This window comes from Ranitomeya variabilis, chromosome 1, assembly GCF_051348905.1.
Source record: "Ranitomeya variabilis isolate aRanVar5 chromosome 1, aRanVar5.hap1, whole genome shotgun sequence".
In the NCBI taxonomy this organism is placed as follows: domain Eukaryota; kingdom Metazoa; phylum Chordata; class Amphibia; order Anura; family Dendrobatidae; genus Ranitomeya; species Ranitomeya variabilis.
In genome coordinates, this window is record NC_135232.1 from 828,014,527 (window position 1) to 828,040,516 (window position 25,990).

At 40.7% G+C, this 25,990-nt stretch overlaps 1 protein-coding gene across 1 annotated transcript in view; it reads right to left on the reverse strand.

Moving 5' to 3' along the window:
- Positions 1 to 25,990, reverse strand: part of DNAH6 (dynein axonemal heavy chain 6) — a 717,942-nt gene that overhangs the window by 123,067 nt on the left and 568,885 nt on the right. The window contains exons 67-69 of the mRNA XM_077275462.1: positions 19,768 to 19,914; positions 18,180 to 18,318; positions 14,492 to 14,611 (exon numbers count right to left, since the gene is read on the reverse strand). Of these exons, the coding sequence (XP_077131577.1) occupies positions 14,492 to 14,611; positions 18,180 to 18,318; positions 19,768 to 19,914 (406 nt within the window). The remainder of the gene's footprint in view (positions 1 to 14,491; positions 14,612 to 18,179; positions 18,319 to 19,767; positions 19,915 to 25,990) is intronic.

The following is a 25,990-nucleotide window of genomic DNA, read 5'->3' on the forward strand; positions in this document are numbered from 1 at the left end:
CAGAGAAAAAAGGTTAATGCAAGAGGAAAAGAATGTGGAAGGTAAAGTTAGTAAAGGTAGAGGGTCGGGTTGGATCAGATAAACGTGGAGAGTATGGACAGGGGAAAAGATCATCTTTATTGAAGCATTATCTATAATAAAACAATTTTTAATTTGCTTAATTAAATATGTAATTGTACTTGTACTTCTTGGCATATAATAAAGCTTTTAACCTAAAAGGGGCATTCCGACTTGAGGAAAGAAATAAGTCCCAAGATGACCATGTGGAACTGTTTTTTTTTAAATAATTATTTCTTAGAGCATAAGAATGTTCAAAAGAACATGGGTAGACACTCTTATCATTATTTCTGAAATGGAGAGAACATCTATTCCACTGTGATGCGATAAGTATTTTTGTTACAGCAAATAGATGGATTGTGAGATATTTAATATTGGGGGAGGCAATTTGAATCAAGCGAGAACTAAACCAGTTGAAGAGACAATTCAACTACAGAGTTGTTAATATTGCTCAATAAATTAGCTACTTCCTTCCAAAGATCAATTATTTTAGGACATGACCAGAAAATATGTAATATGTTAGCTTTTTGAGTACAGTTCCTCCAGCATAAGTCCGATCCATCCTCAAAAATCTTCTTTAATCTGACAGGTGTATAGAACCAACGAGATAAGATTTTAAAAGAATTCTCATGAATATTAGCATTTACATTTCATTTGTATGTTATTTCAATTGCTTCTCTCCATGACTCAGGCGAAAAACATTTATCAATATCTTCTTCCCACTTAACCATGTGTTTTGACTTTTCAATAGTTACGTCACTATTGAAGAGTGTATACAGATTTTTAGTGTTCCAAATAGTATTTATTAAGGGATTTTCCAGAAGCGATATTATAACTCTTGGAATAGATATGGGGAGAGAGAATTCCCCCCTAATATATTTCCTTAGTTTTAAAAAGTTATATATTTCCTCTTTTGGAAGGATGTACGACAGCGTTAAGGATAGAAAATTTATGATTGAATCTTTTTTAGGTGCGGTAAAAAAGGCCGAACAGTTTGTTATACCATTCTTTCTCCATTTATCGATAAGGAAGTCTGGAGGGGCAGGGCGGAGTATAAATAATAAAAGTTTTTCTAATAGGTAACTAATTTGGTTGTTGTAAGGAATGTTACACAATTTCCTCCGGGCCATAATTGTAGATTTTATTAGCATATTCTCTGGTAGAGGGTAGGATTGGTCTAGTAAATTCGCAACAATAAGAGCGTCTAAGGGAGAATTCCCATTGTAAGACTTTTCCATTTCTGCCCAGCTGGTTTGGCTTCATCTATAAGCAACTTCCTGCTCTTCATTATGATATTAGCCTCGGAGTAGGCCTTTAAATTTGGGAGATCAATGCCCCCATTTCTTTTGTTATTATACAGTAACGATTTGGCTACACTTGGTGATTTTTTATTCCAAATACATTTTGACATTTGCTGATGGAAATTCTTAATCCATATATCTGGAATTGGAACAGTTCTAAAGATATAGTGAAGTTTTAGTAGGATTATCATTTTATAGAAGCCAATCCTACCAAGCCATAAGGTATTTGTTGTATCAACATTCTCAATATTTTTTTAAATCTGTTTTTGTAGGAGATTCAGATTTTCATCTAGTACCTTATGTAAAAAACTGGTAATTATAATTCCTAAATATGGGATAAAACTTTTTTTCCAGACATCAAGAAAATGTAAAGCATTGTCTTAAGAGGTGACCTTTAAACGCTGATCAGCTGTTATATCCTCATTTTTGTACCATTCCATGATTCCTGCCCTTTAGGTTGGCCATCGACATAACAATAATTGTTACCAATCATAGCAATTTTATGGTTATAAATGATAATTCTTACATGTATGATGCTAAAAAATATTAGATCCAACCCAAGGAAATCTGCTCAATCTTGAAATATAACATTTGGGCTTGAAAGGCCATTATTAGTGAGCGCCACAATTGTGAAAAGTACACGGTACATTTTCCTTTGAAAAGTTATTGGTATCGTGGAGAAGAATACTTGCCGCATTTTTTACAAATAATGTTCATGGATATATAGAAAAATCCACCACTTTAGAACAGATAAAATCTCGCAGCTTAGGAACTCATTCAGGCATAGGTGAATTTTCTTATACACAAAATATGATCCAAATTTCATCAACGTTTTTTATAAGAATGTCATCAGAATTCAGTCAGTGTGTCAGTTTTTACTATCAGAGTTTGGTCAGAGTTTTATCAGTTTTTCTCAAATGGGAAAAAAGTTTCTTCAGCTTTTCCTATCAGACAGTCAGCACACAAATGGCATCTGCATTTTTAAGGTATGTGCCCACGATCAGGAATGGCAGCATTTTTGGATGCAGCACACGCGCTGCACAATTCAGCATCATCTTGAGGCCGGAGTCACACTTGTGAGTTCAATGCGAGAAACTCGTGCGAGTCTCTCTCATCAAGTCTCGTCACTCGGAACCAGAGTGTGCTGCTGCATGTATTTCTATGCAGCTGAATGCTCCGCTCCCGAGTACCTGCAGTAGTGCCGGGACTTAATGCGAGAGACTCACACGAGTTTCTAGCATTGAACTCGCAAGTGTGACCCCGGCTGTTGTGAATTTGGATTCTGGGCTCCCCCGGTGGCTACTGGTGGAATTGAGCTGGTGTTTTCATCTTCTCTGTTCACCTGTTCCCATCAAGATGTGGGAGTCGCTATATAACCTTGCTGCTCTGTTAGTTGCTTGCCGGTCAACAATGTTATCAGAAGCCTCTCTGTGCTTGTTCCTGCTCCTAGACAACTACTAGATAAGTTGGACTCTTGTCCATGTTTGTTTTTGCATTTTTGTTCCAGTTCACAGCTGTAGTTTCGTTACTGTGTCTGGAAAGCTCTTGTGAACCGGAATTGCCACTCTGGTGTTATGAGTTAATGCCAGAGTATTAAAGTAATTTCTGGATGGTGTTTTGATAGGGTTTTCAGCTGACCATGAAAGTGTCCTTTCTGTCTTCTGCTATGTAGTAAGTGGACCTCAAATTTGCTAAACCTATTTTCATACTACGTTTGTTATTTCATCTTAATTCACCGCCAATACATGTGGGGGGCCTCTGTCTCCTTTCGGGGTATTTCTCTAGAGGTGAGCTAGGTCTGATATTTTCCTCTGCTAGCATTATTTAGTCCTCCGGCTGGTGCTGGGCATCTAGAATCAACGTAGGCATGCTACCCGGCCACTGCTAGTTGTGCGTTAGGTTTAGTTCATGGTCAGCTCAGTTCCCATCTTCCAAGAGCTAGTTCCTATATATGCTTATGCTATGTTCTCTTGCCATTGAGATCATGACAGTTTGACCGGCCCACTAAAGGGTTAAAATCCTTGGCTGAGAAAGGAGAGAAATAAGTAGTCTGCTGAAATTTTTTTTTTTTTTTCTCTCCTTCTAATCTTTGAATGGCTCTGTGTCCACCTGTTTGTAATGGATCTTCAGAGTGTAACTGCAGGTTTGAATAATCTCGCCACGAAGGTACAAAATTTGCAAGATTTTGTTTGTCATGCACCTGTATCTGAGCCGAGAATTCCTTTGCCGGAATTTTTCTCGGGGAATAGATCTGGGTTTCAGAATTTTCGAAATAATTGCAAATTATTTTTGTCCCTGAAATCTCGCTCTGCCGGAGACCCTGCACAGCAGGTTAGGATTGTGATTTCCGTGCTCCGGGGCGACCCTCAAGACTGGGCCTTTTCATTGACACCAGGGGATCCTGCGTTGCTCAATGTGGATGCATTTTTTCTGGCCTTGGGGTTGCTTTATGACGAACCTCATTTGGAGCTTCAGGCAGAAAAAACTTTGATGTCCCTATCTCAGGGGCAAGATGAAGCGGAAATTTACTGCCAAAGATTCCGTAAATGGTCTGTGCTTACTCAGTGGAATGAGTGCGCCCTGGCGGCGACTTTCAGAGAGGGTCTCTCTGATGCCATTAAGGATGTTATGGTGGGGTTCCCTGTGCCTGCGGGTCTGAATGAGTCCATGATAATGGCTATTCAGATCGATAGGCGTTTGCGGGAGCGCAAACCAGTGCACCATCTGGCGGTGTCCACTGAGAAGTCGCCAGAGAGTATGCAGTGTGATAGAATTCTGTCCCGAAGCGAGCGGCAGAATTTTAGACGGAAAAATGGGTTGTGTTTCTATTGTGGTGATTCTACTCATGTTATATCAGCATGCTCTAAGCGCACTAAAAAGCTTGATAAATCTGTTTCTATTTGCACCTTACCATCTAAGTTTATTCTATCTGTGACCCTGATTTGCTCTTTGTCATCTATTACCACGGACGCCTATGTCGACTCTGGCGCCGCTTTGAGTCTTATGGATTGGTCCTTTGCCAAACGCTGTGGGTATGATTTAGAGCCTTTGGAGACTCTTATTCCTCTGAAGGGGATTGACTCCACCCCATTGGCTAATAATAAACCACAATACTGGACACAAGTAACTATGCGTATTAATCCGGATCACCAGGAGATTATTCGCTTTCTGGTGCTGTATAATCTACATGATGATTTGGTGCTAGGATTGCCTTGGCTGCAATCTCACAACCCAGTCCTCGACTGGAGAGCTATGTCTGTGTTGAGCTGGGGATGTAAGGGGGCTCATGGGGATGTACCTGTGGTTTCCATTTCATCATCTATTCCCTCTGAAATTCCTGAGTTCCTGTCTGACTATCGTGACGTCTTTGAAGAATCTAAGCTTGGTTCATTACCTCCGCACCGAGAGTGCGATTGTGCCATAGATTTAATCCCGGGTAGTAAATACCCAAAGGGTCGTTTATTTAATCTGTCTGTGCCTGAACATGCTGCTATGCGAGAATATATAAAGGAGTCCTTGGAAAAGGGACATATTCGTCCATCGTCATCTCCCTTAGGAGCCGGTTTTTTCTTTGTGTCAAAAAAAGACGGCTCTTTGAGACCATGTATCGATTATCGGCTTTTGAATAAAATCACTGTAAAATATCAATACCCATTGCCGTTGCTGACTGATTTGTTTGCTCGCATAAAGGGGGCCAAGTGGTTCTCTAAGATTGACCTTCGTGGGGCGTATAATTTGGTGCGAATCAGGCAGGGGGATGAGTGGAAAACCGCATTTAATACGCCCGAGGGCCACTTTGAGTATCTAGTGATGCCTTTTGGTCTTTCAAATGCTCCGTCAGTTTTCCAGTCCTTTATGCATGATATTTTTCGCGATTATTTGGACAAATTTATGATTGTGTATCTGGATGATATTCTGATTTTTTCGGATGACTGGGACTCTCATGTCCAGCAAGTCAGGAGGGTTTTCCAGGTTTTGCGGTCTAATTCTTTGTGTGTGAAGGGTTCTAAGTGTGTTTTTGGGGTACAGAGGATTTCCTTTTTGGGATATATTTTTTCTCCCTCTTCCATTGAAATGGATCCTGTCAAGGTTCAAGCTATTTGTGATTGGACGCAGCCCTCTTCTCTTAAGAGTCTTCAGAAATTTTTGGGCTTTGCTAACTTTTATCGTCGATTTATTGCTGGTTTTTCGGATATTGCTAAGCCATTGACCGATTTGACTAAGAAGGGTGCTGATGTTGCTGATTGGTCCCCTGACGCTGTGGAGGCCTTTCGGGAGCTTAAGCGCCGTTTTTCCTCTGCCCCTGTGTTGCGTCAGCCTGATGTTGCTCTACCTTTTCAGGTTGAGGTCGACGCTTCTGAGATCGGAGCTGGGGCAGTGTTGTCGCAGAAAAGTTCTGACTACTCCGTGATGAGGCCTTGTGCCTTCTTTTCCCGTAAATTTTCGCCCGCTGAGCGGAATTATGATGTTGGGAATCGGGAGCTTTTGGCCATGAAGTGGGCTTTTGAGGAGTGGCGCCATTGGCTTGAGGGGGCCAGACATCAGGTGGTGGTATTGACTGACCACAAAAACTTGATTTATCTTGAGACCGCCAGGCGCCTGAATCCTAGACAGGCGCGCTGGTCATTATTTTTCTCTCGGTTTAATTTTGTGGTGTCATACCTACCGGGTTCTAAGAATGTTAAGGCGGATGCCCTTTCTAGGAGTTTTGAGCCTGACTCGCCTGGTAACTCTGAGCCCACAGGTATCCTTAAGGATGGAGTGGTATTGTCAGCCGTTTCTCCAGACCTGCGGCGGGCCTTGCAGGAGTTTCAGGCAGATAGACCGGATCGTTGCCCACCTGATAAACTGTTTGTTCCTGATGATTGGACCAGTAGAGTCATCTCTGAGGTTCATTCTTCTGCGTTGGCAGGTCATCCTGGCATTTTTGGTACCAGGGATTTGGTGGCAAGGTCCTTCTGGTGGCCTTCCCTGTCACGAGATGTGCGAGGCTTTGTGCAGTCTTGTGACGTTTGTGCTCGGGCCAAGCCTTGTTGCTCTCGGGCTAGTGGATTATTGTTGCCCTTGCCTATTCCTAAGAGGCCTTGGACGCACATCTCGATGGATTTTATTTCAGATCTGCCTGTTTCTCAGAAGATGTCTGTCATCTGGGTGGTGTGTGACCGTTTCTCTAAGATGGTCCATTTGGTTCCTCTGCCCAAGTTGCCTTCTTCTTCCGAGTTGGTTCCTCTGTTTTTTCAAAATGTTGTTCGTTTGCATGGTATTCCTGAGAATATCATTTCTGACAGAGGGACCCAATTCGTGTCTAGATTTTGGCGGGCATTCTGTGCTAGGATGGGCATAGATTTATCTTTTTCGTCCGCTTTCCATCCTCAGACGAATGGCCAGACCGAGCGGACTAATCAGACCCTGGAGACATATCTGAGGTGTTTTGTGTCTGCTGACCAGGATGATTGGGTTGCTTTTTTGCCATTGGCAGAGTTCGCTCTCAATAATCGGGCCAGCTCTGCCACTTTGGTGTCCCCGTTTTTCTGTAATTCGGGGTTTCATCCTCGATTTTCCTCTGGTCAGGTGGAATCTTCGGATTGTCCTGGAGTGGATGCTGTGGTGGAGAGATTGCATCAGATCTGGGGGCAGGTGGTGGACAATTTGAGGTTGTCCCAGGAGAAGACTCAGCTTTTTGCCAACCGCCACCGTCGTGTTGGTCCTCGGCTTTGTGTTGGGGATTTGGTGTGGTTGTCTTCTCGTTTTGTCCCTATGAGGGTCTCTTCTCCTAAGTTTAAGCCTCGGTTCATCGGTCCGTATAAGATATTGGAGATTCTTAACCCTGTTTCCTTCCGTTTGGACCTCCCTGCATCCTTTTCTATTCATAACGTTTTTCATCGGTCATTATTGCGCAGGTATGAGGTACCGGTTGTGCCTTCCGTTGAGCCTCCTGCTCCGGTGTTGGTTGAGGGTGAGTTGGAGTACGTTGTGGAGAAAATCTTAGACTCTCGTGTTTCCAGACGGAGACTCCAGTATCTGGTCAAGTGGAAGGGATACGGCCAGGAGGATAATTCTTGGGTGAATGCATCTGATGTTCATGCCTCTGATCTGGTTCGTGCCTTTCATAGGGCCCATCCTGATCGCCCTGGTGGTTCTGGTGAGGGTTCGGTGCCCCCTCCTTGAGGGGGGGGTACTGTTGTGAATTTGGATTCTGGGCTCCCCCGGTGGCTACTGGTGGAATTGAGCTGGTGTTTTCATCTTCTCTGTTCACCTGTTCCCATCAAGATGTGGGAGTCGCTATATAACCTTGCTGCTCTGTTAGTTGCTTGCCGGTCAACAATGTTATCAGAAGCCTCTCTGTGCTTGTTCCTGCTCCTAGACAACTACTAGATAAGTTGGACTCTTGTCCATGTTTGTTTTTGCATTTTTGTTCCAGTTCACAGCTGTAGTTTCGTTACTGTGTCTGGAAAGCTCTTGTGAACAGGAATTGCCACTCTGGTGTTATGAGTTAATGCCAGAGTATTAAAGTAATTTCTGGATGGTGTTTTGATAGGGTTTTCAGCTGACCATGAAAGTGTCCTTTCTGTCTTCTGCTATGTAGTAAGTGGACCTCAAATTTGCTAAACCTATTTTCATACTACGTTTGTTATTTCATCTTAATTCACCGCCAATACATGTGGGGGGCCTCTGTCTCCTTTCGGGGTATTTCTCTAGAGGTGAGCTAGGTCTGATATTTTCCTCTGCTAGCATTATTTAGTCCTCCGGCTGGTGCTGGGCATCTAGAATCAACGTAGGCATGCTACCCGGCCACTGCTAGTTGTGCGTTAGGTTTAGTTCATGGTCAGCTCAGTTCCCATCTTCCAAGAGCTAGTTCCTATATATGCTTATGCTATGTTCTCTTGCCATTGAGATCATGACACCCGGCCTTAAATACACAGTGATCTGGAGTTTTCATTACATTACATCCACTTTGCTTAGACAGATAAATGCAGCAGATTTTCTGCACCAAAAACATAGCCCTAAAATTCAGTATTCGCGCTATATTGGAACATGGCCTGCCCCTGGTTGTCTTTGGGGGACACCCAGCCAAGTGAAGCATAACTATGCTAATTTACCAGTTCAGGACTCTGTCATTTTCCCTTGTTTCTGACCAGGCACATTTCTAGTTTTCTTCATACCTTCAGTTTAAAGAGCCGTAAAAAAAATTCTCGCTTAGTCTAGGTTCACAATAGCGTTTCTGTGCGCAGCATATCATCTGCATGCGCAAACGCATGCAAAAATGCATACAAATGCATGTTTACGCAGCGTTTTCTATCTGCATCATCTTACGCATGACGCCAAAAAAACGCTGCGCTTGCGTTGTTTATGAGCATGCCTTCGATATTTCCAATGTTTTTAGAGTAGAATTTTCTTGACACCAGACACCCAATGGGCGTGTCTCATGTGCTTTCTATATAAAGACACACTGCACTGATGAAATCATCGTCTTTTGCAGCTGCTCATTCTGAAGTAGGCATGCGTATTGAACGCATGTGTACGTATGTCCTTGTGTACCAATGCGTTCCCATAGACAGTAATGCGTTGCTTTGACGCACTCATCCACATGATTGCGCAATATTTGACATCTCAAAAATGCAACATGTTGCGTTCGCCGGACACCGCCGCACACCGCGAAATGACACATGCGTACGTATCCGCATGTGAACATATGCAAACGCATGTCCGACATACACCATGTTAAAGATATGTACGCATGACGCATGTGGATCGATGCGGATCATATGCTGCGCACAGATACGCTAATGTGAAACCAGCCTTAGATCTACAAAACAATTAGCATATTTTTAACCCTTTCCCGACATGTGACGGAATAGTACGTCACATGTCGGGACCCCCGCTTTGATGTGCGCTCCGGCGGTGAGCGCACATCAAAGTCGCGACATGTCAGCTGTTTTTTACAGCTGACATGTGCGTGCAATAGCGGCGGGTGAAATCGCGATCACCCGCCGCTATTAACTAGTTAAATGCCGCTGTCAAACGCAGACAGCGGCATTTAACTACCGCATCCGGCCGTGCGGCCGGATATGAGCGCATCGCCGACCCCCGTCACATGATCGGGGGTCGGCGATGCTCCTCCATTGTAACCATAGAGGTCCTTGAGACCTCTATGGTTACTGATTGCCGGTGGCTGTGAGCGCCCCCCTGTGGTCGGCGCTCACAGCACACCTGCATTTTAGCTACATAACAGCGATCTGATGATCGCTGTTATGTAACAGAGCCGATCGGGCTGTGCCTGCTTCTAGCCTCCCATGGAGGCTATAGAAGCATGGCAAAAGTAAAAAAAAAAAGTTTTTAAAAATGTGAAAAAAATAAAAAAAATATAAAAGTTTAAATCACCCCCCTTTCGCCCCAATCAAAATAAATCAATAAAAAAAAAACCCAACCTACACATATTTGGTATCGCCGCGTTCAGAATTGCCCGATTTATCAATAAAAAAAAAGCATTAACCTGATCGCTAAATGGCGTAATGAGAAAAAAATTCGAAACGCCAGATTTACGTTTTTTTGGTCGCCACGACATTGCATTAAAATGCAATAACGGGCGATCAAAAGAACGTATCTACACCAAAATGCTATCATTAAAAACGCCAGCTCAGCACGCAAAAAATAAGCCCTAAACCGACCCCAGATCACGAAAAATAGAGACGCTACGAGTATCAGAAAATGGCGCAATTTTGTTTTGTTTTGTTTTTTGCAAAGTTTGGAATTTTTTTTCACCACTTAGGTGAAAAATAACCTAGTCATGTTAGGTGTCTATGAACTCGTAGTGACCTGGAGAATCATAATGGCAGGTCAGTTTTAGCAACTAGCAAAATAGGCAAGCAAAAAACAAGTGTGGGATTGCACTTTTTTTGCAATTTCACTGCACTTGGAATTTTTTTCCCGTTTTCTAGTACACGACATGCTAAAACCAATGATGTCGTTCAAAAGTACAACTCGTCCCGCAAAAAATAAGCCCTCACATGGCCAAATTGACGGAAAAATAAAAAAGTTATGGCTCTGGGAAGGAGGGGAGCGAAAAACGAAAACGGAAAAACGGAAAAAGCTCCGGGGGTGAAGGGGTTAATGTGATAAGTTGGGCTTAATTTTTATGTTGTATTAATTCTCTTTTTTTTCCTTGCAAATACCAAAAAAAAAAAGAAAATGCGTGTTTGTTTTTCACATATCTTTCATGTTTTTGAATTTTTAGAACCACAATGGACCAGTAAATATATCTGAAAGTCTCTTCTCCTTTCTGTGACAATTATTTTTATATAATAGACACATGTTTTTTTTAATGAGGGGTAGGGCTAGTAATAGTGATTTGCATAGGCAGAAGCTTTTCTTTCTGTACTGATTTTGTGCCTTTTTATTTATTTACTAGATGGTGGCCCGATTCTAACGTATCGGGTATACTAGAATATGTATGTAGTTTATTTATGAAGTTTTCAGAATAATGCAATTTATACACAGGATTCAGCCGGCAGGCCGCGACCAATTAGCGAAGCGTGGTTCATATTCTGCGCCAATTCGCGGGCAGACTGCACCTGTCGCTGATTGGTCACGCCCGGCCGCGAACAATCAGTGAAGCCAGGGCCGGCTTCAGGTTTTTGAGGGCCCCGGGCGAAAGAGTCTCAGTGGGCCCTCCTCTTTAACACACACATACCACGATTCATGTTGCACAGATACAGCAGAGAAATATAGCTCAGCCAAGTAGCATATAACACAGCCCACATAGTATATAACACAGCCCACGTAGTATATAACACAGCCCACGTAGTATATAACACAGCCCACGTAGTATATAGCACATTCACATAGTATATAACACAGCCACGTAGTATATAGCACAGCCACGTAGTATATTGCCCAGCCACATAGTATATTGCACAGCCACGTAGTATATTGCCCAGCCACGTAGTATATTGCCCAGCCACGTAGTATATAGCACAGACATGTAGTATATAGCACAGACACGAAGTATATAGCACAGACACGAAGTATATTGCCCAGTCACGTAATATATTGCACAGCCACGTAGTATATAGCACAGCCACGTAGTATATAGCACAGAGACGTAGTATATAACACTGCCCATGCAGTATGTAACACAGGCCACGTAGTATAGAGCACAGCGATGTAGCATATTGCTCAGCCATGTAATATATACCACAGCTACATAGTATATAGCACAGCTTATATAATATATAGCACAGAGATGTAGTTTATAACACTGCCCACGCAGTATCTAACACAGCCCACGTAGTATATAGCAATGTGGGCACCATATCCCTGTTAAAAAAAGAATTAAAATAAAAAATAGTTATATACTCACCCTCCATCGGTCCCCGGATCCAGCCGAGGCATTTACTGATGCTCCTCACGAAGCTACGGTCCCAAGAGTGCATTGTGGTCACGCGAGATGATGACGTAGCGGTCCGCAATGCATGGACCGGTCACTGGAGCGTCGTGAGGAGCGGGAAAGGCCTCGGCTGGATCCAGGGGGCCGACGGAGGGTGAGTATATAATGATTTTTTATTTTTTTAATTATTTTTAACATTAGATCTTTTTACTATTGATGCTGCATAGGCAGCATCAATAGTAAAAAGTTGGTCACACATGGTTAATAGCAGCGTTAACGGAGTGCGTTACACCGCGGCATAACGCGGTCCGTTAACATTGCCATTAACCCTGTGTGAGCGCTGACTGGAGGGGAGTATGGAGCGGGCACTGACGGCAGGGGAGTAGGGAGCGGCCATTTTGCCGCCAGACTGTGCCCATCGCTGATTGGTCATGGCCATTTTGCAGCGACCAATCAGCGACTTGGGATTTCCATTACAGACAGAAAGACAGACAGACAGACAGACAGAAGTGACCCTTAGACAATCATATAGAAGATATTTAATTTATTTCACACATCAACATTTAAATACTTTTTTATTATTTGATTTCCCTTGTAACTGGACTAGTATATTATTCCCAATTACATGGGAAACTCAGCCTCTTGCCTGCATTGCAGAACTGATCAGGATCTTTTAGGACACAGCAGCTCTTGCTCTCTTCTCCACACCCAGCGATCACATGATCAGTAGATCTCAAACAGGAAGTGTTAATTATACTACTTATGAAGGGCTTGTTCAGCACCATGTGTACAGCAATCAGGAAGGCAGAGACAGTAAAGAACCTTTTCTGCTTTCCCAGTGGGGAATCCAGCTGTGTTTGTCAGCTGGTTCCCCGGTCTTGTATCTAGAAGTCTTAGGGTACTGTCACACATTGGCACTTTGATCGCTACGACGGTACGATCCGTGACGTTCCAGCGATATCCATACGATATCGCTGTGTCTGACACGCAGCAGCGATCAGGGATCCTGCTGAGAATCGTACGTCGTAGCAGATCGTTTGGAACTTTCTTTCGTCGCTGGATCTCCCGCTGTCATCGCTGGATCGTTGTGTGTGACAGCGATCCAGCGATGCGTTCGCTTGTAACCAGGGTAAACATCGGGTTACTAAGCGCAGGGCCGCGCTTAGTAACCCGATGTTTACCGTGGTTACCAGCGTAAACGTAAAAAAAACCAAACAGTACATACTCACATTCCGGTGTCTGTCCCCCGGCGTTCTGCTTCTCTGCACTGTGAGCGCCGGCCGGAAAGCGAGCACAGTGGTGACGTCACCGCTGTGCTTTCCGGCTGGCAGACACAGTGCAGAGAAGCAGAACGCCGGGGGACAGACACCGGAATGTGAGTATGTACTGTTTTTTTTTTTTTATGTTTACGCTGGTAACCACGGTAAACATCGGGTTACTAAGCGCGGCCCTGCACTTAGTAACCCGATGTTTACCCTGGTTACCCGGGGACTTCGGCATCGTTGGTCGCTGGAGAGCTGACTGTGTGACAGCTTCCCAGTGACCACACAACCACTTACCAATGATCACGGCCAGGTCGTATCGCTGGTCGTGATCGTTGGTAAATCGTTTATTGTGACAGTACCCTTAGTGCAGCTACTCTACTAAGCAGTGATGTTTTAAAACATCACTGCAAAGCTGAATCCAGACCACCTCAACGTTTGAAGTGGTGGTGATGGCGAACTCAGTCAAGGGGTTCAAGAGAGGCCTGGATGTCTTCCTGGAGTGTAACAATATTGTATCTTACAGTTATTAGGTTCTTTAGAAGGACTTAGATCTGGGGATTCATTCTGACGAAATATAGGCTGAACTGGATGGACAAATGTCTTTTTTTGGCCTTGCTAACTATGTTACTATGTTAAAGTCTATCGGCGTCCACAAGTAGTTAACTTGATTCCTAGAAATGCACTCCCTGCATATCATTACTTATAAGTGGCAATATCTGTTTATGGAATCAGCTAAAGGTGGTCAAAACACTAGCCTGAATGCTCCCCATATACATAAGACAAAGGTGGACCGACGAATCATCGCTCTCCAGTAGGATGAATGGTTGTTTATCAGCAATAAAAAAAAACATCTCAGGCCATATTGGCCATGTTAGATTTTTTCAGCCAATGATGCAGCTAAATCTTTTTATTAACCGAAAAAATCCAACATGTCCAATTAGTGTTTTGGACAGTAAAGGTCATTCATTGGTCAGGCATCGGTCCATACAAACAATCATTAAGTTCACCAAGTCAGCTGATGTTTAATCATTACGATCAGTAATAGCCATTAGGTTGACTTTTATCTTTTGAGTATAGGGGTCTTAATGGTCACAAGTATGTGATGAGTCACTGTTACATTAAAGGATATAAGGATTACAGATGCATTTGAAAAAATAATAAAATCTCCTTAGTCTAAATACTTTTCAGCTAAAAATTATTTGCACACAAACATTAAAATCACTTGATTTTATTTTTTTATCTGAATTTTAGAACTGCATCTTCTTCGGACAAGATATTTCTTGAGATAATAACTAGAAAACCATTATGTGTAGCGTATAATTACTAGCTTAGGAAGTACATATTAACAATGCCTCTGGGAACTCTCAATTGAAAGATGAGATAGAAAATTTGTTTTGTCACTTTACCGCTATCAGATTTTTCAAAAAATAAAAAGTATTGTTTGATATACAGTATATGAGAAATAGATATATTTGACTTACCGGAGCTAGAATAAACATAATTGTCTTCAAGAGTCTCAGGAGAAAAGAACCTTCTTAGAATTGTTCTCAAACATCTTTGGTCCCATGCATCAGTTACTCTTCCCCCATATGTTATTTCTCCTAGAAAAGAACGCATTATGCCTCAGTTAAATGCTATGTGTGAATTTCTTTGTTTAGTCTTTCAATAGTAATTTCTTGAAACTCGACAGATGCACTATTCACATTTATGCCCATAGGACCTGCGTGGTAACACGTACTGGCAGAGAGTGGCAAGTACACAGCATGCACACATTTCTACCTTCATTCTATGTGCTACTAACCAAACAAAATAACATATTTCTAAAATAACCTTTTATATAACCGTAGATCATTTTGGGTGATTGACTTGGAACAAAGACTCATCCATCCTAAACAATGAAACAACTGAATTTCAAGATATATAATGCATTTTTTTTATTTTAATCAAGACAGTTCAAGATGTGCTGCATGTATTCCTATTTTCAATATTTATGGCAAATTTACTTGTGGGATGTTCAACTATTGGAAGAACAGGGTCCTGACAAACATTCCTAAATTCATACTGATCACTTTCCAAATACAAGAGAATGGAGAATCGAATATATATTTTAATGCAGAAGATGATGATCCAGTGAAAACTGGGGAGAGGAGATCACAGAACCTCTGTTCCCCCTGTGGAAGTGGGACCCCACAAATGCATGTATTCCATATCATGTGTATATGCCATAAATGTGAAAGAATACACATAATTTAAATTTTTATTTCATAAATGAATAGTAGACATGAAAACAAAAAACACTGTATCATAGATGGACGATAATGGAATGTAAGTCCGCAAGGACAGGGTCCTCTCCCCTCTGTACCAGTCTGTCACTGTAAACCTGTTTACTGTAAACGATATCTATAATCCCTTTCTCATGTACAGCACCATGGAATTAATGGTGCTATATAAATAATAATAATAATAATAGTAATGTAATGGTAAAATGGGACCAATTTTCAAACCATCTCTTAAGAGGGGACATGTCACTCATCTTAAGCATTGAAGCATGGCTTCATCATAGCTTGAAGAGAAAAAGAGCTACTACTTCATTCCAACCCCTGTTCAGCTATGACCCCCCTCTGTGAACAGGTAATAGAAGTGGGTTATCTGATGGAGAGCAGACACAAATTCCGAGGCTGAGAGGCGACAAATTTATTGCCTCCGCAGATAACTCTTCCTGTCTTCAAAAGAACTACAAGCAGACTCTTTGGAGACAGATTAGAGAATGAATATGAATGTATATTGTTTTTTTTTGGTGACAGGCATCGGTCGTATAGTTATGTGAGACATATTTTCAGCATCGTGAAGAAGTGTTGAATGTAGCGCATTTACTTTTATGAATGTGTGTTCTGCACATCAGTCCCAAATTAATATCGGCCAGATGGATAAAGATATTTAAGCCTTGTATCTAATGAAAGCTAAAATGATAGGAAATATGGTATTAATATCTCTCAAGATTGGTGGTGACAGCGGTGGGCTCTCTGTGGGATTCCCCGGCTGTTCCCTAACACTTTGTAACATATCTGATTAGAGAAATCTGCTTCTTTCTCCTCTTGTACTGATCATTCATCCTCATAATTCCCAATTCACAGATAAAATGTCTTCAGTGCTTACAGATTTTCCTATTACTGAGAACAGAGATGACAATTGGTGCTCATAAAGTTCTAAGGAGAATGAACATTTTAGAAGAACTTGCAGCAGAATGTCTATGTCTGACTCTAGCTCCTCCCTCCTACTTTCTCCTCCTCTCAAAAATCTTATGAGCACCAAGTGCCATCTTCCATCACACTAGTTTACACTGAATAAAGATTTTACCCGTAAATTGAGAGTGTAAGATCAGTCCAGGATGAAAATGAAACAAATCTCTCTGATAAGATATATTACAAAGCTGCTTGTTTTCAAGTATACTATGGATTTCTTAAATAAAAATTAAAATGATGTTCACTCTCTAAGTATGGGAAAGACCCATTTGAATCTTGATGTTGTTTCAGCAGCAGCACTGTATGAATATTGTCATAGCCATGATATCCTATTTTATGCCCATTATACAGAAGGCCTACAGGTAACCAAATGAAGATGACTAGTTGTTTGCACCTGGAATAATATCAGCAAACTGTATTCACCTCCTCAATCTTGTGATGATGAAAAGATCCTGGATCATCTGATGACCAGTGGGACAGCTTTAGAAATTGTTGGAAATCAATTGACAGGGGACACTATATATCGATACAATCCCTATGTGTTATGTCTTGATCAAAATTTGCACTATTATTTCTGTATCTTTATTACATTAAATGAACATAAAAATAAATAGAAATAATGGCAATAATGGAACCCGTACATGGACACCAACTGTGGCCATTGGACCTCACTGACCATAATAGGGACAGTTGTATTTACAGCATATTTTGTCACACAGAAAGCTGTCACACAGAGAGCTATTTTATCCAACATTTTTTAGTGAAATCTGAGAAAGAGAAGCCGCCAATGAATATCTGAACACCATAACATGGCAATATTTTGTACTACATTCAAATGTACATCTAATCATGTGCTACATGGACAGTTAGGACCACCAGAACTATAGATACTCTTTGATTGTCTTCATACATGTTAGAAATGACACAGCAGGCACATAGCAGTAATTATAGTTAGGGGACCAGCTTCTTGGAATGGCAATGTGAACTGTAGTATAGCTACAAATACATTAAAGGGAATTGGTTAGTAAGATCAACCCTCTCAAACAGCATATATGGGCATACAGCTTTTTGAAGTATAACTCCTTTAACATGTTTATATCTGTTGTCTATAACTGCATTCCTGAGAATTCAGAATTTGCATTAAATGCAACTGAAGAATTAAGTGCAAAGCACCTAATAAGCCACTGCCTCTCAAGGAACTTTCCAAACCCAACACCTGAGTCTTTAGCCTGATAGCTCTCCTTCCCTAGCACCTGACCTCACACTGGCAGCTATCAATGAATCTAAAGAAGATGTGCTGGGTTGGGAAAAATCATCTGGAGGCAGTGGCTTCTTAAGTGCTCCATCATACTCAGAGCACTTAAAGCCTAATTTGCATATGAATTACAATGTTTATGTATTGGGAATGCAGCATCAGATAGAAGAAATATTGGCCCCAATTCATCAAGACTGGCATGAACAATGGAAGCACATACCACTCATCAGATGCTCGTTATTCATTAAGAAGCATGAGCCTCACCACAAATCTCCTTGACTAAAGTAAGATTTCTAGAGCAAACACCACAGCTCATCATGAATTAGACGAGCTGTGGTTTTCACTCCCATTCCACCCCAACTCGGCCCATTTTGATGGAGCTGAATAAACCGGTGTAAAAATGTCAAAAGACACAAAATTTTAGTGCAACTCACAGTTGCGCAGAAGTTTGGCGACTTTTCAAAGCGATTTACGTCAGAAATGTGGAGTAATCGATTTGATGAATCACGACCAAAGTATTGATGGATTTACGTTTCAAAGACCTGCACGCCCATGTATGCAGTTTTGGACGGTTGATCTTGATGATGGATGCAATTTAATGATGATTAAGTATAAGAAAGCATAATTTGGCAAAAGTTGAGAAGGTGCAAGTCAAACCTACTGTACATTTACCTGTTATGTAGGTCAGGGCATCCCATGGTATTTTTCCTTCTTGACAGTATAGGTTTAGATTGAGTAAAGCGCACTCTCTGTCACTGTCAGTAAATTCATAGCAGATGTTCCATCCTAATGGTCCAAACTTCTTCCTCTCCTATGATTAAATTACAGACACCTTTTTATAAGCATAGTAGTATAGCAGTGTAGATTTTCAGTTCAGTTTCATGGATATTTTATTTTTGCATATTGTTCCAAGAGGTAACTAATTTTGCCTAAGACATACAACAGTTATTGCAACTATAGTTTCTCATATACAACGAAGGACTAATTCTGTGTATGTTAAATATCCTTTAAATATTCTTTACTTTAATTTTTCCAAGTTACCATTTAACATGGCTTAAGTTTTGAATGTGCAATCATTTATTGTCTTTTAGCTTCCTCTATATGATAGCTTATAATGTCTTAAAGGGACTCTGTCAGCACTGAATGGCTGTTCAATGACTGACGTTCGGTGCATCATGGCGTGGACACACATTTAAATACACCTTCCCACCTACTTGTTTTCCTATAACTCCACCCTCTTTGATTGACAGCTCTGACTTCATTCAGCCAAAGATGGAGGAGCTAGATGGAAACCAAGCAGGTGGGAAGGTGTATATAAATGATTGGCCCTACCATGAAGCGCCGAACGCCTATACTTGGTTTGAACAGTCATTCTGTGATGACAGAGTCTCTTTACGGCCCTTTTCCTCTGGTCAGTTATCAACCAATTATCCATCTGACTGCATCTTTTATATGAGCCTAAATATAATTATTTATAGTAGGTCATCCCCCCGTGTAAATAGGGGATGGGCTAGTGCTGCCAGCAATATGCAAACTGTATGGGGCCCAGGCAATCATTCTTATACAGTTTGCATTGGCCCATGTGATAGGTGAGCCAATGCAACCAGTCAGGTCTTTGAGCCTTGTAACACTGTCATACGTGTGAGTTTTAACAGTTACAGGATACCCAAGACACACCTGATGATATTCCATTTAGCATCATGGATAAAAGCATTTGTCCTCATAGCTGCTTAGGACCCCAGTAAACTTAGATCACAAGAAAAACCATGCGAGGTCCATATATTATGGACACAATTTAATGAAACGCACTTATCTGTAATTATAATAATGAGATCTAAAAGAAAAATAACAATACCACAACGAACGACGTGATATAGAAAACTATCATGAATTAATTATTATTCAATATTGGAAGCGCTGTTCCCATACATACATTATGTGTAATATAAACAAGTGTATGTCGTTTTAAAGAGTGTTTGACATTGCAATCGTAGAGCTAAGGGCATAATAAAAGCAATTATTCCGCAGATTTTAGATACAGCTGCTGCAGCTGTCACTGTAGAAGTGCAAATTAAAAGAAAATATTTCCATAAACTCTATGTGATCACAGTTATGCAATGCTCTACACATATTTACACGGTATTACGGTATAATATTAGTCCTACTCATATTGGAAAAAATTAATCTTCATCTCAAGACCTTAATGTATCATTATCCAATGATTGTTCCGCTAGAGTAGTGAGCAAAGCTGGAGACTCACCTGAATGATGGCATGGAAAAAGCAAATTCCAAAAATAACCTTCCTCCATTTCCTGCCAAGTAGATGTTCTTCAAAGAACGTAGGAGTAATTTCTGTAAATGCGCGACGGATATTAGCACGGAGACCTTTCGGAGGCTCATTAGTAACCTGCAACAAAAAGTCATTTGTTGAAAATGTAATAATGACCCCTTTCTTGAATATTACATTTTAACATCTCATTGTCCTCTTGTCTGACTCAATTATCTGGATTCCATATTGCAGCATTTCAGAGTGTTTCCGAGGCAATGGCGAAAAAATGACTAATTGAAGTCAATCAAATGTGGACTTTCTAATTTCAGTGCAACGGTGTGTTCTAAATTGCATCAGTAGCAAAAAAAATTACCCGTGGATATTGCTTTTGTTTTTCATTAGTTTCATTTTTTTCCAACAAAGTCTATTTGCATACTAACATTTTCTCAGAACTAAACAATTAAAAAGCAGTTATGTGCTTGACTCTGGTTACGTTGTTGTTACTCTAAGTCTTTCACGGTTTCTGGAATTTTTGATTGTAAGAATAGCACAGTCTGTAGAACTATTCTTGCAACCAAAAATACTAAAATCCCCCACAAAAAAATTTCCGATCCAACTCTTAGTCAATGGGGTTCTTTAAGATTTGTGATCAGTTCAAAAACAGAGGTCATGGCGCTAATATGAACAAAGCCTAGATGCCCCCATACACATCTCAAGTGTATAGCGGACTCCAATTTCTTCCTTGACAGATGATGTCTGGGAAGAAAAGGATCCACCAAGTTGAATTTCCAATGGCCTATCCATTTTTTCTGCGGGGACACAAGTCTCTGCCACAGTATTCAGGCAGCAGCTTTCTTACTCTCTTATTGATAACATACTGTAAGTGGGTTCAGCCAGGTGAGTGTTTAAGAAGCTTAAAGACAGGATGGAAGATGATTTAAGGCAATTTGTAAAATCTACCAATAAGATTGTCATGTTATTGTAAGCCCTGTAGAAAAAATAGCAGGAATTTGATACTTCACTTCCTTATACACTCGTTTTGGGTAAGGCTGGCTGTAGCATTAGTAGGCAGTGCAAAAATCAGATAATCTATATTTTATGCATATCAATATCTATAAGGAATTACACAAAAAAGAGACAATGTGTAACCTTATCCATAGCAGTGTTACCCTATGAACATATGAAAATCATAGTTTGCTGGTCATATTAACATTCTATGTCCACATACATACAGTCATGGCTGAAAGTTTTGGCATCCTCAAAATTGTTCCAGGAAATGAAATATTTCCCCCAGGAAATTATTGCAATTACACATGCCTTTCTTATACACATACTGTATTTATTTCCTGTGTGTGTATTGGAATAGCAAAAAAACCTGAAAAAAGACAAATTGGATATAATTGCAAACAAAACCCCTATTGTTCTGCTGGAAGACCCATGACCTAGGACGCTAACCCAGCTTTCTGACACCTGGCACATTTTTCTTTGGTAATCTTCACATTTCTTGATGCCTTGCACACAGCCAAGGCCCTCTGTGCCAGAGACAGAAAAACAACTCCAAAAATTTTTTGAACCTTCACCATACTTGACTGTAGGCATGGTGTTCTTTCATTGTAGATCTCATTCCGTTTTCGGTAAACGGTAGAATGATGTGCTTTACAAAAAGCTCTATTTTGGTTTTATCTGTCCACAAGAGGATTTCCCAGAAGGATTTTGGCTTACTCACGTACATATTTGCAAACTGCAGTCTAGCTTTTGATGTCTTTTTGTCAGCAGTGGGGTCTTCTTAGTTCTCCTGCTATAGCGTTTCATTTAATTCTAATGTCAATGTTTGAATTTCTTTGGAACTTGATTGGGGCTGCTTATCCACCATCTGAACAATACTACATTGCAACTTTTCATCATTTTTTCTCTTCCGTCCACATCCAGAGATTAGCTACAGTGCCATGGGTTGTAAACTTCTTGATTATGTTGTGCATCGTCAACAAAGGAACATTCAGATCTCTGGAGATGGACTTGTAACCTAGAAATGTTTAACTTGCAAAAAAGAAGACTGAGAGGAAACTTAATAGCTGTCTACAAATATCTCAAGGGCTGTCACATTGTAGAAGGATCATCTTTATTATCATTTGCACAAGGAAAGACTAGAAGCAATGGGATGAAACTCAATGGGAGGAGACACAGATTAGATATTAGAAAAAACTTTTTGATAGTTAGGGTGATCAATGAGTGGAACAGGCTGCCACGAGAGGTGGCGAGTTCTCCTTCCATGGAAGTCTTCAAACAGGCTGGACAGACATCTGTCTGGGATGATTTAGTGAATCCTGCTTTAAGCAGGAGGTTGGACCAGATGATCCAGGAGGTCCCTTCCAACTCTACCATTCTATGATTCTATGAGATTATTGGCATTTTTCAACAATTTTTTAACAACTTTGGTTCTCAAGTCCTTAAGACAGTTTACTTCTCCTCTTTCTGTTCTCCATGCTTAGCATGTCACTCACAAACACGCAATGCAAAGAATGAATCAACTTCTACCCTTTTTTTCTGGTTTTAGGTGTAATTTTCATATTGCCCACACCTGTTACTTACCACATGTGAGTTTGAACGAGCATCTCAGGCTTGAAACAAAGTTGTTACCCATATTTTTGTAAAGGTGCCAACAATTATGTCCTGCCCATTTTTGGGGTTTTGTGTGAAATTATGTTCAATTTGCTTTTTTTTTTGCTCCGTTTTTTTTTATGCTGTTCCAATATACACAAAGAAAATAACATGTGTATAACAAAACAGGTGCAATTGCAATAATTTTCTGGAAGAAATACTTACTTTATTGGAACAATGTCAAGGTTGCATACACTTTCGAACATGACTATATATTGAATGATTAAATGTAAAAATAAGGAGCCAGATTCTTTTAGAAATATTAGAAGAGTTTGTTCAAAGGTAAATGTTATGGCACCCACCTTAAACGATTCTCTGTGCATACTGAGGATGACCTATGCTTAAAGGGGTTGTCCACTACTCTGACTACCCCTTATGAATTCCTATATTCACCTCAAGTGTCGGTGCTGGCTCTCCCAAGGCCCACGTGACAGTCATGCTGCCAATTGATGCTGGCTTCAATCTCCTCTCCTATGGACTTAATAGACATCTGGAAAAAGTGACAGCTGAGGCAGCTCTCACTTCCTCTGGATGTCTTTATTTGTCTGAAGGAGGGGAGAGTGAAACCAGCGCTGATTGGCAGCAGGGATTGCATGATATAACAATGTCACACGGTCCTCGGAAGAGCCAGTGCTAACACTGTTGCAACAGCCCCAAAGAGGAGTATAGGTGTTATTATTTTACTGTGGGAAACAGAGATTCAGAAAGGGTTGTCCAAGTACTGGACAAACCTTTTAAGATATCCAATTGGTGGGAGTCCGACAATTGTCACATGCATCAGTTGTTATTAGCTCCAATGGCATCCAAATGGAAACACTTTATGTGGCTGCTGTGCGTATTTCCATTCAATATGTAGCTGCCCATGCTGATTACTGCACATTACTTGCTATTCTTTTGGTCGTTACAGTGCAGCTCCATTGTTTATATCTGGCTACTGTCAGAGATGCTAGTGACTGATCGTTGAGGAGCCAAGTGTCGGACTCCCACCAATCTGATATTGATGATCTATCTCAAGGGTCAATATCACATGCCAAGAGAACCACTTTAACTATCCCTATTACTACAGGCCTAATTGCAGTCACAAGAGCGGTCTGTAGAATGCTCCCATCAGATCCTAATTTCTTGTGACTTGCGAGTCCAGATGTGTCAGATAATGTTTCGCTGCTGTATTTCTGCTACACATGAGGGCATGCTGATTTGGCTCTGTGCTTGAAACCCATGGAAATTAATTTGTTATATGCAAAGTTTTGAAAACGCGAGCATTATTCTGTAAATTGACATGGATTTGTGCTGCAGAATGCACACTACAATTGTGATACAATTCCACCGCTTCTAAACCCTGCTCAATATGTAGGATGGATGAAATGTTTGCACTTTATATGGAAATAAAATTTTTAATTTTAGAAAATAAATGTAAAAAAAACAAGTTTTCAAAACTTTAGTTTTGAAAACCAGAGTTTTACTTTGCATAAAAACACAAAAAAAATTGTAAAATTTCACATCTTGTATATATGTCAACCAATTGAATTTTATTGGCAAATGATAAACAGGTGTAGTTATATAGGGTAAGACATGTACCCTAAGTGCCAGTTTTCATAGAGGGATAATCAATGGAGCAGTTACTTATATACTGGGTGTACTTACTTTATAAAGTTGTTTCCTTTAGATGAGTTATAACTGATATAAAACTGTAGATAGGATATTAGATTTTTTAAAGGTAAATGTGCAGAAAGTGCAGATGGTGCTGGGCAATTGGATATTTGTGAGATTTGAATGTAGTCTTGATAGGTTTTTGAGAATGATAGCAATGGATTGGTTCTGAGGTACTAGATACATAAGTAAAATTCCTTCTAAAGTAATAACGTAATTTCTATTTACATTCCATTTTCAGCTGTATGACATAATGAACTCTACACTTACCCATTCTTTTTATTTTACACATACTTTGTGAGATAAATGGCAAACATCAAATTGTAAAGTCTTTATCAAATCATGAAATTACAACTATTCAGAGAGGAAATTGTTACATGCACATGTTTGTGTGAACTAGATGTAATCAGACAGAAAACACTATTCTGTAAAGACAAAGATGTAATCACATTCCAAAGCTGACGCATTTAGGATTGAAAGGATTATTACGACTTTGCCTGGGCTGCTGAAAGGGTCTTTAGCTGAGCTGCAGATAACATTTCGAGCCTCACTCGGCGGCATTATGCAGATGCATAAGCGATGGCAAACCTTTCAAAAATCACTCTTGCGAAAACATTTCTCTGCTGAAACTAAATTGAGATCACGATGCTTTCTTACAAAAGGCGACTTAAAAGCTTTAGTATTATTGTCAAGATGAGTGTCAGTGGTAAACAGGATCCAGCGATGATTTCAGATTGAACTCATGTTAGGTTTCCTTGTGTTCACTTTAATCAAAAATAAAGCCTTGAATGCTTGAATGATATGACAATCTGAATTGATAATATGTGCACACTTACAGCAGGAAGAATTAAACACCACAGAGGAATATGTCAGTCAATTCAGTAATGAATCGATCAGCTGGTGCTGTGCCACTCCAAAGAATATAGTCCTTTGGGTGTTGTCTTGTTTCTAACTATTCTCCTGCAAAGTGTCCCGAATGTTAGTAGGAAAAACCTTCTAATATACTGTATCATGATTAAAGCTGTGGTTCCAAATCAGCACTGACCTTGGCTGTCAATCAATTCCTGCTGATGTCTTCTCTACAGGTCATGGAGTGCAGTGCCACCAAAGCACAAAGATAGGACCCCAAAACAAATGTTCCTGCTCTTGGTGGCTGTAGTCATCTCAGGTGTGTGCGTGCACCATCCCATAACAGAGTTCATGGATTTTACATGCATGGTTGAAATCAGAGTGCAGTACCTGTTCTGTACTGTATGCGAGATGACATGGATAGTGCTGAGAAGAGGTGCGCTTGGCACTGTGGAAAGCTAGAACTACAAACACATCTCCATCAATGACTGCTCTGTGATGTAAACAAGCAACACATGCCTGATATGGAGAAGGCCAAAAATAGGACTTTGCTTCAGAAATGTATGCATTGCCAGATTTAGCAATAATATTGTAACCAGGGACTGTAGACAGTTTTGGGTGGGAAATAACAATCAGGTGATTCATGCTGCCAAAACTGTATGAATCGCAGCCTGGCTACAAGATTGCATATAGGCATATTATTCTCTGAAATGATCCAGCGTTTCAGAGAAAATATAAATTGCAGGACCACTGCAAGTGATTGAATGGTCTCTTCCTATGTAGAAGAAGTGGAAGAGAGCTGTCAATCATCTGCACAAACACTGGGAAGAGCTAATCTGGGATTAAAGATGTAGATGTAATTTGTCTGACTCCGTCCCCGGCCGGCTCTTCCCACCTCAGCTTCAAGGTATATGTAGCGCACATGGTTGCGGAACCACTGTGCCATGGTCCAGGGAGAACCTGGAGTGGTGTAACTAAGCACACCTGACTCTTTACTATAGCCCCTGATGGTGGGATTAGACTTGGCTCTAGGTGCACGCCAGGTGCTACTACAGGA